The sequence below is a fragment of the Gobio gobio genome (assembly GCF_949357685.1).
Source record: "Gobio gobio genome assembly, chromosome: 24".
Classification (NCBI taxonomy): domain Eukaryota; kingdom Metazoa; phylum Chordata; class Actinopteri; order Cypriniformes; family Gobionidae; genus Gobio; species Gobio gobio.
This window is the reverse complement of record NC_137120.1, coordinates 4,099,069-4,114,376: the sequence shown is the minus strand read 5'-3', so window position 1 is coordinate 4,114,376 and position 15,308 is coordinate 4,099,069. Positions and strand designations below refer to the sequence as shown.

At 36.8% G+C, this 15,308-nt stretch overlaps 1 protein-coding gene across 2 annotated transcripts; it reads right to left on the bottom strand.

Annotated features, from left to right (window-relative positions):
• Window positions 1-419: 419 nt before the first annotated feature.
• Window positions 420-15,212, bottom strand: uhrf1 (ubiquitin-like with PHD and ring finger domains 1). 2 transcript variants are annotated; one of them, XM_079808606.1, is made up of 17 exons: window positions 15,027-15,212; window positions 13,591-13,753; window positions 11,844-12,104; window positions 10,995-11,131; window positions 10,464-10,679; window positions 9,223-9,338; window positions 8,179-8,365; window positions 6,425-6,548; window positions 6,241-6,348; window positions 5,868-5,972; window positions 5,679-5,785; window positions 5,402-5,564; window positions 4,464-4,601; window positions 4,268-4,385; window positions 4,038-4,189; window positions 3,853-3,951; window positions 420-2,883 (listed from the first exon to the last, which is right to left on the bottom strand). In XM_079808606.1, the coding sequence occupies exons 2-17, from the start codon at window positions 13,741-13,743 to the stop codon at window positions 2,734-2,736; spliced, it is 2,334 nt and encodes a 777-aa protein (XP_079664732.1). In that variant the 5' UTR covers window positions 13,744-13,753; window positions 15,027-15,212; the 3' UTR covers window positions 420-2,733. The 2 variants fall into 2 exon arrangements, with proteins under 2 accessions (XP_079664732.1, XP_079664731.1); XM_079808605.1 differs by lacking the exon at window positions 15,027-15,212 and adding an exon at window positions 14,114-14,281.
• Between the last annotated feature and the right edge of the window lie 96 nt (window positions 15,213-15,308).

Here is a 15,308-nt window from a genome sequence, read left to right as displayed (position 1 = left end):
TCGTCCGCTATTGACGCTTGCAGGTTGGTGCGAGATGCATTCTGGGATACCCGTCTGTCTCAAGTCCGCTCACATCGAACTGTACTTGGCTAGATGTGAACTTTGAATTGGAACAGGACTTGGCCATCGACTGATGACGATACACGAGAACACAAGTACATACTAAGAAACAGCGGTATTCGTAGCCTTCAATATATCCTTTGTGTAGGGGCGTGTTTGTTCTGGCGATTTCAAATATCAACAGCGTTTCTCAGAAATCACTGCAGCTTTAAGAACCAAATCAACTATTGAAAACACACAAAAACAGTTTCATACCAAAGAGGTGTGCGATCAAACTCACCTTTTACCTTTAATGATGTATTGAGTGTCATAATTGCTGGCAAAACAAGTTTACTGACTCATCTATGAGTGACTGGAATACACGCAACACCATTTTATTAGGAAAAGAAGGGCTCTCTCTCTCACACACACACACACAGAGACACAATGGGTTTATATATAAAAGTTCAATACAGTTTATTGAAAAATATAGCACTCATCCCAGTGCAAGAAAATAGCTATGCACCAACCACTACATAAAATGGCTAAATACAAGTGCTAAAAATATACAATTTCAAATTTCAGAATATACAGCTCCAGTCTACGCAAATATTAGAAATAGTTGAGGTATAACTAAAGAAAACAAATAAAATAAAAAAAGGTAATTATCTGCAGCCTCAGGCATTTATTCAGCAAATACTATAATAACTCTTACAACAAGCAAAGAACGTCAATGGCGAAAAAGACGACACACTTAAATACTTCCTGAATGAGAAACTGTCAGGGTTTGTGCGGAAAACAGTTCAAGGATTAACCTCGGAAACCTTCGAAAAGTCAAGGAAGACCAGGAGCGCGTCCAACCGGATCCGGCTGAAGCGCATGACCACTGTTTGCATAACGTCAGAGGTTAGTGGGAAATGACACTCCGTTTCTAAAGCACATACAGCAGTTAAACAGCGAAGCAAATAAATGACAGGAAAACAACAACAGGGATAATATCTACTCATTCCAGAGCGCTTTAAAATTTATTTCGCTTACCAAAAGGGACGAGAAAGTTCAACAAAACGAGTTTACGTGAATTACTATTAGGTTAAAATGAATCAAATTTTTAGATTAAATTTAGTTAGTTACCAATAAAATGGCAGTAGGATGATTATTATTCTTTTAATAAAGCCGAAATGCAAAAACAAACAAAACGTTTGTGCGCTAGTAAAGCTACGACATCTTAAACTTGCGGATCTTAATAGCATTTGTACAAAGGGTTGTTAAAACGGGATGGTTTTAACGGGATTCTAGAGCCAGTACAAATCATCGTTACCGCTGGCGAAAAAATATTAACAAACATCGTATTGGTTTTTGTGCGCTAGTAAAGCTAACGATCTCAATAGCATTCGTACGTAGGCTTGTTAACATCACAAATGACGAAATACTGCAAAAAAAAAAAAAAACGTTGCTAACGTCGCAACAATGCATAGCTAGTTCATTTAAAATGTATTTCACGCTAACAATGGTACAATAAAAACATCAAACACACTGATCTTGATGGGATTAACGGGATTCTACAGCTAGCGCTTTCGTACAAATCATCGGTACTGCTTGCAGAAAATTATGAACGAACATCAAGTTTTTTGTGCGCTAGTAAAGCTACGTAAATTTTAACTCATGGATCTTTATAGCATTCGTGCAAAGGCTTGTTGACGCCACAAAGTTGATGGGACAGTTAATTAATCTTAGCGTTAACAATGGTACAGTAAGTCAAAGGGTCACAGTACAGTGTCATTTTAAAGGGATTCAAGAACCAGCACTTTCGTAGAAATCGTTACTGCTTGCGAAAATCAGTAACGAACATCGTATTTGTTTTGTGCGCTAGTAAAGCTACGGCAATTTGAAGTCACGGATCTTAATAGCATTACTACGAAGGCTTGTTAACGTCACAAATTACGAAATATTGCAGGGAGATTAGCATCACAATGCGTAGCTAGTTAATTTAAAGCTAACGGTACAGTAAAATGAGAAACGCACCGGTCTTGATGGGCTCGTTTTTAAAGGGATTCTAGAAACGGCGCTTTCGTTCGATTTCGTATTGTTTCTACATGTGGAAATCATTAACGAACATCAGATTTGTTTGTGCGCTAGTAAGGCTACTGCAATTTAAACTCAAGGCTCTTGATAGCATATTCGTACAAAGGTTTGTTAACGTCACAGATTACGAAAAAAGTTGTTAGGAGATTAGCATCGCAAACATTTCAATGCATAGCTAGTTCATTTTAATATATTTAGCGCTAACGCTGGCACGGTAAAAACGTCAAACACACTGATCCTGACGGGCTCGTTTTAGCGGGATTCTACAGCCAGTGCTTTTCACTCAAGTCGTTGTAATGACACAGCGAAAAATGATTAACGAACTTGGTAATTGTGCATAGCTAAGGTTAATTGTGCTGGTGTAGGGTAACAAGCTATAGCTAAAACACAACTAGATCGCTAGAAATCACCTTTACTCGTAAACACGAGTCTCGCGATTCCGAAGAAATGGCTACGACGGACAGAAGTTGAGTGGCTAGATAGAGGCAGATCACAAGACAGGGCCAAATCAAGTAGGCGGAGGTGTTTCGATCAATCCTACAACCTGATGCATTTGTTAAATATATTAAAAAAAACGAAATCCATTTTCGTTCGTGGAATTGTGGCGCCGCGTCAACACCGGCCGCTGCTGTATCCGGGGAAGAGCTGGGTGAGGATGGCTTGGAGAGGTTTGTTCACCGTCATTTGGTTGTTTTTGCCCAGGTCGTGTCGGCAAGCCGGACAGGTGTAGACCTCGGCTTTGAAAGATCGCTGAAGGCACTCCTGAAAAGAGGAAAAACGCGTTAGTCTTATTCGAAAAAAAGCCTGAACCATTGCGCGAGTGATGTCATCAGAATGGAATCCCTGACGTCGGCTTTGAGATTCACACACTACCATGAAGCTTATTTAATTTGCTGCAAACAAAACAAACGAGGCAGAAGTACATCAAGCTAATTTTTCACAATTTAAAAAAAACATAAAATATATATTCATAAAGTCATTGGCATCGCACTTGGGAAAAAAAGCAAATGAGCACAGCTTAAATAATAACAAATAGGTTTTCCATGAACTTAATATTAAATTTCCAATAATTATTCATTATAATTATTAATTTCCACGACTTTTTTGCAGGCCTGGGAGGGAGGAAATTAATGATCATTCAAATTAATACATATAATAATAATAATAATAATAATAATAATAATAATAATAATAATGCAAAAAAAACTAAAATTATATAAAAAGATTAAAAAAATAAAATGGTAATTTAAATAAAATATTAAACAAAGTATAATTCAAATATAAAAATCAAATGCATATACAAAAAATCTATATAAATATAAAAACAAAATGTAATTAAAACAAATAAAAATTATATAGGTTTTCAATAAACATAATTGTTAATTATACTATTAATTATATAATAATTAATTTCCATGACTTTTCCCAGGCCTGGGGGGACTGAAGGAATCAATGAATGAATAAACAGTCAATAAAATTAATAAATAAAAGTATAACCTAAAAGAATACATTTAATTAAAAGAATAAAATGAAAACTAAAATACATATACAATTTATAATTAAAGTAAATTATGTTTTTGTTTATGTATTTAATTAAAATGTGTGTGAATGATCAGGCCCACTGAGCACTCTGTGTGTGTGTGTGTGTGTGTGTGTGTGTGTGTGTGTGTGTGTGTGTGTGTGTGTGTGTGTGTGTGTGTGTGTGTGTGTGTGTGTGTGTGTTCGACTCACCCGGCAGACGTTGTGTTGGCATTCTGTGGTGATGGGCTGATAGACGACTTCTTGGCAGCAGATGCACAGGAAAACTTCCTCCACTTTGTTCAGGAAGCGCTACAGTGAGATATGAAGACGTTAAACTGACAATCCTCGAATAGCTCAAACGACAACACAAGTGAAGCAGGGCTGAATGCTCGCACCGGCCCGAGGCTGAGAGACTGCATGGCTTCGTCCCACAGCTTCTTGTTCAGCTCGTCGTCCTTGATCAGGGCCTTCTGCTCTTTGCTCAGTTTGTACGCCTCCACTTTCATCTTCTTGGGCGTGCCTTTGGCCGGAGAACTCTTCTCGTCCGCTACAATGGGGGAAACCAGGATGTGAACAGAAAGATCTCCAGGTCTGGGTAATGTCACAGCGGGACGTTTTCACCTACCGGTCTGGGACTTCCTCTTTCTCTTGCCCTTGGTGGGCGTTTCTTCAACGTCCTCTTCGTTTTTGTTCTCCTTCTCCTTTTCTTTGGCAGCTACGGCTTCCAGATACCCCTCAGGATACTGCAGTAAGAGCGCCGGGGTTAATCTCAACAGGAAGCACAAGCGGGCGTGTGATTTTGGGGCGAAGCGTGACGTTACCTGCATGGTGAGCCCCAGCTTCTTCATGCGCTCCTTCCCGTCGCGGGTCCACGGCGCCGCTTCGTCGTCGTTTCGTTTCAGCAAGTACCGCCAAACCAGGAAACCGGACTTGCCCTTCTCCGGCCAGTACTTCACCACCTAATTAAACAAAATCAGAAATTAATTCAGAAATACAGGCCAATTAATGAGTGGAATATATTAATAAAATACAAGCCAATGAATGAAAAAGGAAGAAGGGAAGTAAATTCAATTCATTTAAATGTATTTATTAATGTAAACCGTCTTGGGAATTATTAAATAAATCTAAGTGAATAAATGTATATGAATAAATAAATACTAATGAACAATTATATAGGAGTAAATAATGGCCTGGAAATGAACCAATGAATAAACAAATCCCCCCATAAAAGAAAAAGGGTAATATTTAAATTTTTAAATAAAATTAAAATAAATAAGAAGAATGAATAAATATCAATAAATAAATAATTAAATAAAAATTGCAAATAAATAAGTACAGGATTGTTAAGGAATTAATAGATAAATGATAAACCCTAAAACAATAAATAAAACGCATACAAGATTGTGAAGAAATTAGTAAATATGTATTTTTATAAATAAAATAAACACAGGATTGTGAATTAATGGATAAATAAATTCTAAAACAATAAATAAATAAAATTTCACATACATACACACATACAAGACTGAAGGAATGAATAAACACAAATAAATAAATCCTAAAAAAAAAAACGCATGGATTGTGAAAGAATGAATGTAAATATATATATAAAAAATTAATTTAAAAAAAGTAATAAATTAATCAAATAAATACAGGCGAATAAATTCATGAATATACACAGGCCAGAGAATGATTGAAAAGATAAATGATTAAATAAAAAGGCATTGGAATGAATGAATGAACGAACGAAACGGCTCACCTTGTAAATGCCGTCGTATCGGTTTCCGTCTTCGGGAGAGAATTTGCTGTGTTTGCGTCCTTTGGAGCTGCGCACGACTCTCACGGGTTTCCCAGCCTTCCAGTCTTTGGCCTCCGCGCCTTCCTTGTCGTTCACGGCCGCGTTACAGTTCAGAGCAAGAGCCCTACGACAACAAATCACATTAATACACACAATTTATGATACAGAAACTCATGGTGGCAAACGATTAATCTGATCGCCCTACACGACTCAATACTCATTATCCAGCGTTTCTGACCTGTTCATGTTGGTGAGCTTCTGATCGCAGGACTGCTCGGCCGTCCTCTTGTTCCCCGAAAGGTCGCGACCCCCGGAGCCCGTGTAGGTGAACTCGTTACCATCGTCCTGGAATAGAGAAATCACTGTTAAACGGAGGAAGGAAAGGACTTTCTGAAGGATGTTTTGAGGCGAGTGTTCGCAGACGTACCACGTCATCTTCGTAGCCTCCGGCGAGCACCAGAGAATAAGCGCCGTCGTTACTTCTGCCGTGAATCCCAGCGACGTGAGGCCTGTGGACGCCAGATTCACTAACCTATACGAATATATATACGTGAATATATACCTATACGTGACCAATACGAACAACACAAAACCACGTTAATATCCATCCGCCAGGGAGTGAAGAACTATCAACAGCGTAACACCACGTTTCCTGATGAGGTGTATGAAAAGCAACGGCCCCAGTACTGAGCCTTGGGGTACACCATACTGAACTTGTGATCGATATGATGACTCCTCTTCATTTACTGCTACAAACTCATTTAAAATAAAATAAACTGGAGTGTATGAGAGACACCCACCTGCACTCTGAACTTCCACAGCGTTCCCACTGGAACTCCAGGGACGGGCCCGTAATGGTTGGAGGGAACGATGGTGCACTGTTTGGTGCGGCCGACGCACGCCATACCCTACAAAACACACCAGGCTCATAAACACGTCATCTGCACGAATCTGACGACTCCATTTTGTTGGGCTGAAACGCACCTTTCCCCAGTCCCTCTGACTGGAGGAGCTCGCAGACGCCATCTTGGCCTTCTTCTTGCTTTCCTTCAGCTTCTCTCCAGCCAGAACCACCTCGCTGGCATCGTTACGGCACTCTGGACAATACCTGCGAGATAAAGACACGTTTATAGTGGAATCCACTACATTTGATTTGATTCAAGCAATGGTTTCATGATCAATTAACGCAAACTGAAGGCAATACTTTGCAAAAAGTGATTTTACAAACACTTCACATTCATTCTTGCGCAAGAATGCTTTTGAACCCTTTCCAAATGTACAGAGTCTAGAACTTAGTGTAACAAATCTACATAATCATTTAAAATATCTTTAACTTTTTTATATCAAATATATTAAAAGTAAAATATAAATTAAAAGTTAAAGTTAACTATAATAAACTTTCTTCATTATACAAAAGCAACTTTGTTCTGCTAACTGAATGCAACACTTGCGGTTTCTTGCGCAAGAATGAAAAAGTAAAACATTTACGTGGAACGGACCATATTTGATTTGCGCATCAGTTTTACAAGAAATTAACATTTTGTTCTGCTGACGGAAGGGATCACTTGGTTTTAAAAAAAATTACATACACGTTCTTGTGCAAGAATGGTTTTACGAACACTTTACGAGTGTCTTACACAAATGCGACAATTAACAAATTACAATTTTCAAAGTGATTTGCTTATTGAATGAAACAATTTGCATGGTTTGAGCAATTAACATTAGTTCGGCTAACTAAATGCACTTTTTCGTTTTCGTAAAAGTGGTTTTATACACATTGTTCAGAAGCACTCATGCAAGAACTACTTTACAAATGATTTTAATGGAACTTTTTTTGCGTTTACGAACTATTTACACAAATTTAGATTTTACAAACTATTTTAGAGCCTACTGAAACAAAACAAAAATACTATATTGTTTTAAATGTTTACAAAAAACAGATGCATGATTTAAAAAAAACGTACGCTAAAATTACGCTCATTAAGTTTGTAGATAATTTCAACAAGACAAACAGATTTGGTTTTATTATTTTTAATATATTTAAATATTTTAGAAACAATACTACAATAAATAGTTATTTAACTATAATAAATTATTATACAATTAAAATACTTAAGTTTGTAGATGAGACAAACTGTGAGAAAACTAAAAGAAAATGGCCAGCCAGATGTTTACAGTGGAATCAACCATTTTTATTATTAATCGCAGACTGAACGATTTGCGCAAGAACGATTGAGAAATTAAAGCAAATTGGTTCTGCTAACCGGATGCAACACTTTGTGGAAATTGCTAAAAGTGTTCATAAGCAAGAGCCAATGTGTAACGTTTGTAAAGCTACTTTTTACATAAATTCACCAATTTACAAATTATTCTACATGCAACAAATTTATATAATTGTTTTAAATATCTTAAATATTAGTGTATAAAGTGTATATTTAAATATTAAAGTATAAACTGTATATTTTTTAATTAAGCAAAGTTCATTATTAGTTAACTAAGTTTTGTTTATACAATATATTTGGATATTAAAGACATCAAATATTAAAGATGGCTTACAAAGTTTCTCTCTTACGTTTATTAATCTAAAAACTTAAGTTTCAAACGTTCATTGTTGTTAACTAACTTTTCTAAGTCTACAGATAAATGTAAGCGACAAACTTTGCGAGTTGGTTCAAATCCCTCAGGACTCCGTATCTACTGTTGCTTTGGATGAAAGTATAGATGAGCAGTGAGTTTACCAGTCCTCGTCGGCGGGGATGGTGGTGAGCGGCGGGTTCAGACAGTAGGTGTGGAACGCCATGTCACACTCGTCGCACAGCAGCTGTTTGTCTGGGTCCTGCTTCACGCCACACACGTGACAGTTGCACACGCGGCAGTTCTTCTTCGGGTCGTCTTTGCAGATCTTACATTCGGGTCCGTTTGACCCTGATTTGACAGAAACGAGGCACCTGAACATTTGCATATTGAGCCGATAACTAGAGGCAGGCAGTAGAGAAGTATTTTTACTTTAAGTACAATTTTCAAGTGTATATTTTATCAGAAAAACTTTAACGTCACTAAATTCCAAATTTACTGCACTACATTTCATAAATAAAAGTTGTTTTTTTACCTTTAATACTTACATTAAAAATAGTACTTTGTTAGTTTTACTCAAGTAAAAGTAATTTTTACTTGAGTACAAGTATACAATACTACATTTTTAATGTAATTGAGTACTAAATGATATTCAATATGAAACCGTGCAGTAAAAAAAGTACAATATTATGCTTTGTAATGTTGTGAAGTAAAAGTTTTCCAAAGAAGAACACAAAGTACATATACTTAAAAAATTTAATAAAAAAATGTAAGTAAAAACACTTCACTGCTGTCCGCCTCTGCCGATAACTCTTTATATTTGAAAGCCGATAATCATATTGGATATTGAATCATAAATCTAAATCCACATTTTTTAAATATAATTTGAGAGCCTGATTACAAAACAAAAAGTCTCATCATGTCCTAAGCACACAATTATGATGTTCTCATGATAATTTTATGTAGTCTTTATGACAGACTTGCGCTGCACTTTTTGAAGTGATTTAATTCATATTTCAAGCAATTCAAACCCATCTGAAGTGTCTTAGCTGAAGGAAATGATACATTAGCTTTAATATATCAGCCAAAGTTTCTTATCGGACCGATCTCGATAACAAAAATCATACATCGGCTGATACCGATATGGTGTCCGATATATCGTGTATCCCTAATATGGAGTCTGGATTGTGTGTGGGTTTGGGACTCACTCTTGAGAGGGCTGTCAGAAGCGGCTCCTGGACCTTCTGAACTTCCTGGCTCTTCAATCTTGTAGATTTCAGTCACGAACATGATGCGGCAGTCGTTCAGAGAATCCCCAGCATCCCTGTAGAAATCACGGACAAACGTCATGATCAAACCGACAAAATGGCTAACAAGACATTTAGTGAAATGGATATTTTTTATTAAAATTAGATATGCCCATCATCACACATTCAACAACTTACAAATGATTTTATTAACTTTTTACAAGATATTTACACAAATTCAACAATTTACAAATTTAAGAGCTTCGTGTAAAAATCCAATTTAAATATTTTTAATATTAAATTATATAAACTGCATGATTAACTATAATAAATTCTTAATTACACAAAATACTTAAGTTTGCAGATACATTTTAATTTTAATAGGAACTGTGAGCAAACCAACAGAAAGAAAATGTCCATAAACACAAATTAATTTATTTGCTTATTGAAATGCAACAATTTGCGCAAAAGTGGTTTCGCGAGTAAATTAACGCAAACTTGTTATGATAATCGACTTTGCATAAAAAGTGATTGTAAAATCTTTAAAAAAAAAAAAAAAAAGTTAATATTTGTAAATAACACTTAACAAGAAATTTACACAAAATCAACCATTTACAGATGATTTTAGAGCCTGGAGCAACAACAAAAATTAATTATAATAAAGTTAATAATGAAGTTCTATCATTGCACAATTAGAATAATTATGTTTGTAGCTAATAACTTAAATATAAGAGACCAACATTGAAAAATAAGACTTTTATAGGCGAAAACGTTTACGGGTTGTTGTTTTTTTGCATTTACGAACAATTTAAACAAATGTGACTTTACAAACAATGAGAGGCTAGTGTAAAATATTTTTAAATAGCCTTTAAAAACCTTACAAAAAAAACATTAATTGCACAAAAAAAAAACTGTTCATTATAAAATTAAACTTGTTTTAAATTATTATCTACAACATTAAGACAAATTTAATGAATGAATCAAAAGAAAAACACTTTTTTAATTTGATTTGCTCAATAATCGTGACGATTTTAGCAAGATTTGTTTTATGAGCAATCAGCGCACATTTGTTTTTGCGTGTATGAACACTTTATGATTGATTTACACAAACTGACCGTTTGTTATCCGCATGCTCTGGCCAAAAGCTTGGCGTCAGGAAGCGCAGGCTAAGTAGTCGTTGAAGGCTAAAAACATCACCCTACCCGAGCAGGATCTTGCCGTAAACCTCGCGCTGGGTGCGCGTCTCCCTCTTCCTCTGGATCTGGGCGTCGTACCAGTAGCCGCGCTCTTTGGGCTCGTCCGGGTTGTAGTTGACCATCACGATCATGCCCTGCTCCAGCTGGTGCCACTGGTAGACGGTGCGCGCTCGCGGACGGACGTCTTTCCCGCGCAGCTGCACCACGCCATTCTCGGGGTAACTGCACAGAGCACAGGCGCGCGATTAGCATTCAGATGGCGCGGGATGCTCAAACAGACGGCCTTTGATCCACAGTTTAAGACACAGATGAAAGGAAGGACTGAAACTTCATGTTAACAGGTGCATAGGTCGGTTTGAACTGGAGGGAAAGAAGCAGTTCACCAGTTTCTTGCCATTATTTTGTTGTAAACAATATTCTCCTCATTCAATTCAGACTCACAATCACAACTACGATCAAATGTATTTTGCAATGGATTCCTGATCAAAATCAGTGTAATATCTGTAGTGAACAACTTTATTCTTATAAAAGACTTACTCTTCATATTTGACATGGTAAATGATCTCATCGCCATCAGCTTCCCCAGAAGTCTTTGCCGTTTTCGTCACGTTGACGATCTGCGCCTCGAACCAGGCGCCCATGTTCAAGTCTCGAGCATCTACAAACTCATTTATCTGAAAAGAGTTCAAATGTTACGTTTTGAACATCCAATCGAAAGACAAAAAGACATTCTGATTTGCTTGCGCACAATTTGTGCAACAATAAAGCAAATTCGTTCTTATAAACGAATGCTACAATTTGCGTAAAAGTGATTTTGCAAACACTTTGACCGATTTACACATATTAGACAATATTAGAGACTAAGTAAAAGATCTTTTATAAATGTACGTATGAAACATTTTAAATGCAATATAAAAATAGTTATGCAATTAAAATTATTATACATTTAAATACAGGAGACAAAATTTGCAAGTTAACAGAAAGAAAATGGCCAACGAGATGTTTATAGTGGAAATGACAAGTTACTTAACGAATGTGACAATTTGCGCAAAAATAGTTACTTTTCTGTTAACAAAATGTGTCAACCTGCGTAAAAAGTGGTTTTGCAAATATCACACTACTTCTGTATTTACGAACGCTTTACACAAATTCGACGATTTAGCAATGGAGGGGAAAACAAAACAGTAGTGTAACAAATTAACTTTGTTTATTATACAATAGTAATCATTAAAGTTTGGAGATACTTCATGAGCGCATTACAGAAAATGGCCAAAGAGACGTTTATAGTGGAATCAACCATTTTAAATTAGATTTTCTTATCGGATGCAACAATTTGAGCAAGAACGGCTTTGACATATTAGAGGCTGATTTTCCCGCCTATCTCACCTTGTAAAACCCGAAGCCCGGGTCGATGAGGTCCGCTGCGTCGGTCGGAGCTGAGGTTGTGGCGCTCTGGCCGTCGCTCTCGCCATGCGTGGATCCCTTATCCGACTCGCTCTGGGCCGATCCGCAGCCGGAGTCCGAGTCGGACAGCTCAGCCTCTTTGTCCTTCGGTAGCGCCGCAGGTGCAAGTGCCTGCCGTACTAAAAGCTGAACGATGTCGTTCAGGCCCACGTTATAGTCGAAGATGGTGTGACCATCTTCCATCTATCATGGCAAAAAGAAGTGGGCAAATTATAAATTAAAATGTTAAACCAACATTGTGTGAATTTGTAAAGTACAAAAGACAAATACAACAATTTACAAATGAGTTGAGCCTAGTGTAGTCAAAACTTTTTTAACTTAAAGAAAATACGTAAAAGACATACAAAATGCCTTGAACGTAAAGAAATATGGAATACCTCAAACGTAAAAAATACAAGATACCTCAAACATAAAAAAAAATAAGAAACACCTAAACCGTAAAGTAACAAAACAAAGAATCACCACAAACAAAAACACGGAAAACCTTAATCGTAAAGAAACACCTCAAATGGAAATTTTTTTTTAACGTAAAATATATGAAATACCTCAAACAAAAAAATAACACCTCAAACGTAAAGATACCTCGTACATAAAGAAACACGAAATACCTTGAATGTAAAGAAATACATCAAACCTAAAAAAACTAAACGTAAAGAATCACCTCGAACGTAAAGAAACACGGAATCTCAAACGTAAAGAAATACCTTGAATGTAAAGAAACACCTCAAACCTAAAGAAACAAAACGTAAAGAAACACGGAATACCTCAAAAGTAATGAAATAACTCGAATGTAAACAAACACGGAACACCTCGAACGTAAAGAAACATGGAATACCTCAAAAGTAAAGAAATACTTCAAACGTAAAGAAACAAAACGTAAAGAAACGCAAAATACCTAAAATGTAAAGAAACACGAAATTCCTTGAATGTAAAGAAACAAAATACGTCAAACGTAAAGAAACTAAACTTAAAGAAACACAAAATACCTCAAATGTAAAGAAACACGAAATTCCTTGAACGTAAAGAAACACGAAATTCCTTGAACGTAAAGAAACACGAAATACCTCAAATGTAAAGAAACACAAAATACCTCAAACGTAAAGAAACACGAAATACCTCAAATGTAAAGAAACACAAAATACCTCAAACGTAAAGAAACACGAAATACCTCAAATGTAAAGAAACACAAAATACCTCAAACGTAAAGAAACACGAAATACCTCAAACGTAAAGAAACAAAACGTAAATAAACATGAAATACCTCAAATGTAAAGAAACACAAAATTCCTTGAACGTAAAGAAACACAAAATACCTCAAACGTAAAGAAATACGTCAAACGTAAAGAAACACGAAATACCTCAAACGTAAAGAAACACGAAATACCTCGAACGTAAAGAAATTTGCACCCGAATGTTTTCACAAGCAATCAACGGAAATTTGTTTTACGTGCGTAAAAAAGTAGTTTAACATTAGTTCTTGCGAATGCGTTAAACACAAAATAATGGTAAATTTTTCACCATCCAATCAAATTGACAGATAAAACCAAGCCACGCCCCCTTTTCACCCAACGTTTCTTCTCCAAATCAATTCAACCTTAAAATTGGGCCTAATTACGCCAAATAACCAATGTGATTTCTGTTCTTTATTGACTGAATATAGATCCGTCACCTGTTTGCCCCTGTAAAAGAGCCGCTGCCTCTCGGGTTCCACGTTGAAGAGTTCGGTGATCTTCACGCGCAGCTCGTCCACCTTGGTGAGCTTGGACAGGGAGTCGACCCGATGGGTCTCCTTGCCATCCATAGTGCGCACCTGGATCCACATGGCGGCAAACCTGGAACAAGTGACATCAGAGAGTGAGATGTGCCTTTCTACAGTTCAGACAATGGCACGAAGCCAGGGCCTTCAAACGAGCAGGAAAAAGGTGTTCGTTTCACAGTGACGTGAGCAACACGGCCAGCTTTTTCCTCCATCGGATACTTTGAAAAGACCTACAATTCTTTACGACTTACAAAATAGGCGTTAGCTTGGTAAAGTAATGCTTTTGAATGGTCAAATCCAAGGTACTTTGATTTATTTTCCACAAGTTTTCCAATTTACAATCATTTTTAAAACCGAGACTACGCACATATCGCAGTACCAAATCCAAACAGTGGTTTCTCAAATGACTACCAATGGTAAAACATGGTATTACCGTGGTAAATGCCCCAAAAAACATGGTACATGTCTAAAAAACATGGTATTACCATGGTATCTTCCCAGATTCAATCTAAAATGGATGGGAGAGCTTATTTTCCATTCATAAATGTGCAACCGTGAACAATAGCGTAAGAACCCCTTGTTGACATCCAAACCCCGCCTGTTATTAGCGGAAATAGACGGAAACGCCCCCTAACCGTCACTCAAAGGAACTGCAACGGTTGAAATAACGTCAGTTTTTATTTTGTCGACTTTTAAAAAAAAACACAACAGGAAGTTGTGAAACCTAAACTTCGTACGAATCTATGTAATGTTTATTCGTGGAAACCAACCGTTTAAACGGCACTTCGCGCGAATCGCGTTCATTTAAATGAGGGGTTGTGTGCTGGCCATGACGTGGGTGGTCTTGTTTCAAAAACAGACCCCTAAATGTCAAATCTAAACTAAGAATTACAAAATATGCGTCACGTTATTAAATATTTTAAATTGTAATGATATAAAACTGGTTTATGCAACAATCCCCCATTCTAAAGCCCAGCATTAGTCGAGTTAGACCTTCACAAACACTTTCCTGTCTCTTGTTTTGGTTTGTTATGGTTACTTAATTCAGCACAAAAGACATTAATAATAAACATTTTGAGTGATTTAATGGAATAAACCGAAATAAAAACAAAAATATTAAGGATATTTAGCCTTAATTTTATATCTGAGGCGTATAAATAAATTAGTGTAGTAAGCGAAGACAGAAACATTTTAAAACGCGATGGGTTATATAAATATCAACATAAACCCGAGACAAATATGCAAATGCATTAATGTTTATACAGTAAAATAAGGCGCGTGCGCGTGATTTTACAGACAATACATTTAAATATAAACCGAAAGAGATTTTAAAAGCCGCTCTTTACCTGTAATCTTCTTCTTGGAAACAGAAGACGTGATTTTAATTCAATAAATGTGATAAAAGTGTGAAAATGTTGCACTTTTGTTACAGTTCACTCTTGCCGCGAAACGCACCGAAACTGGGACTCGAATCAATAAAAGTGTTCAACAACGTGTTTCCCCTCCTGCCGCGGGCACGGCGCGCTCCTGATTGGCGGAGAGGAGTTCTGATCCGCTCGCTGATTGGTCGGGCTGCGCGTCACTCGCTTTGCTCACTCTCAGCGCGCGAAACCCTGCTCTCGTTATCG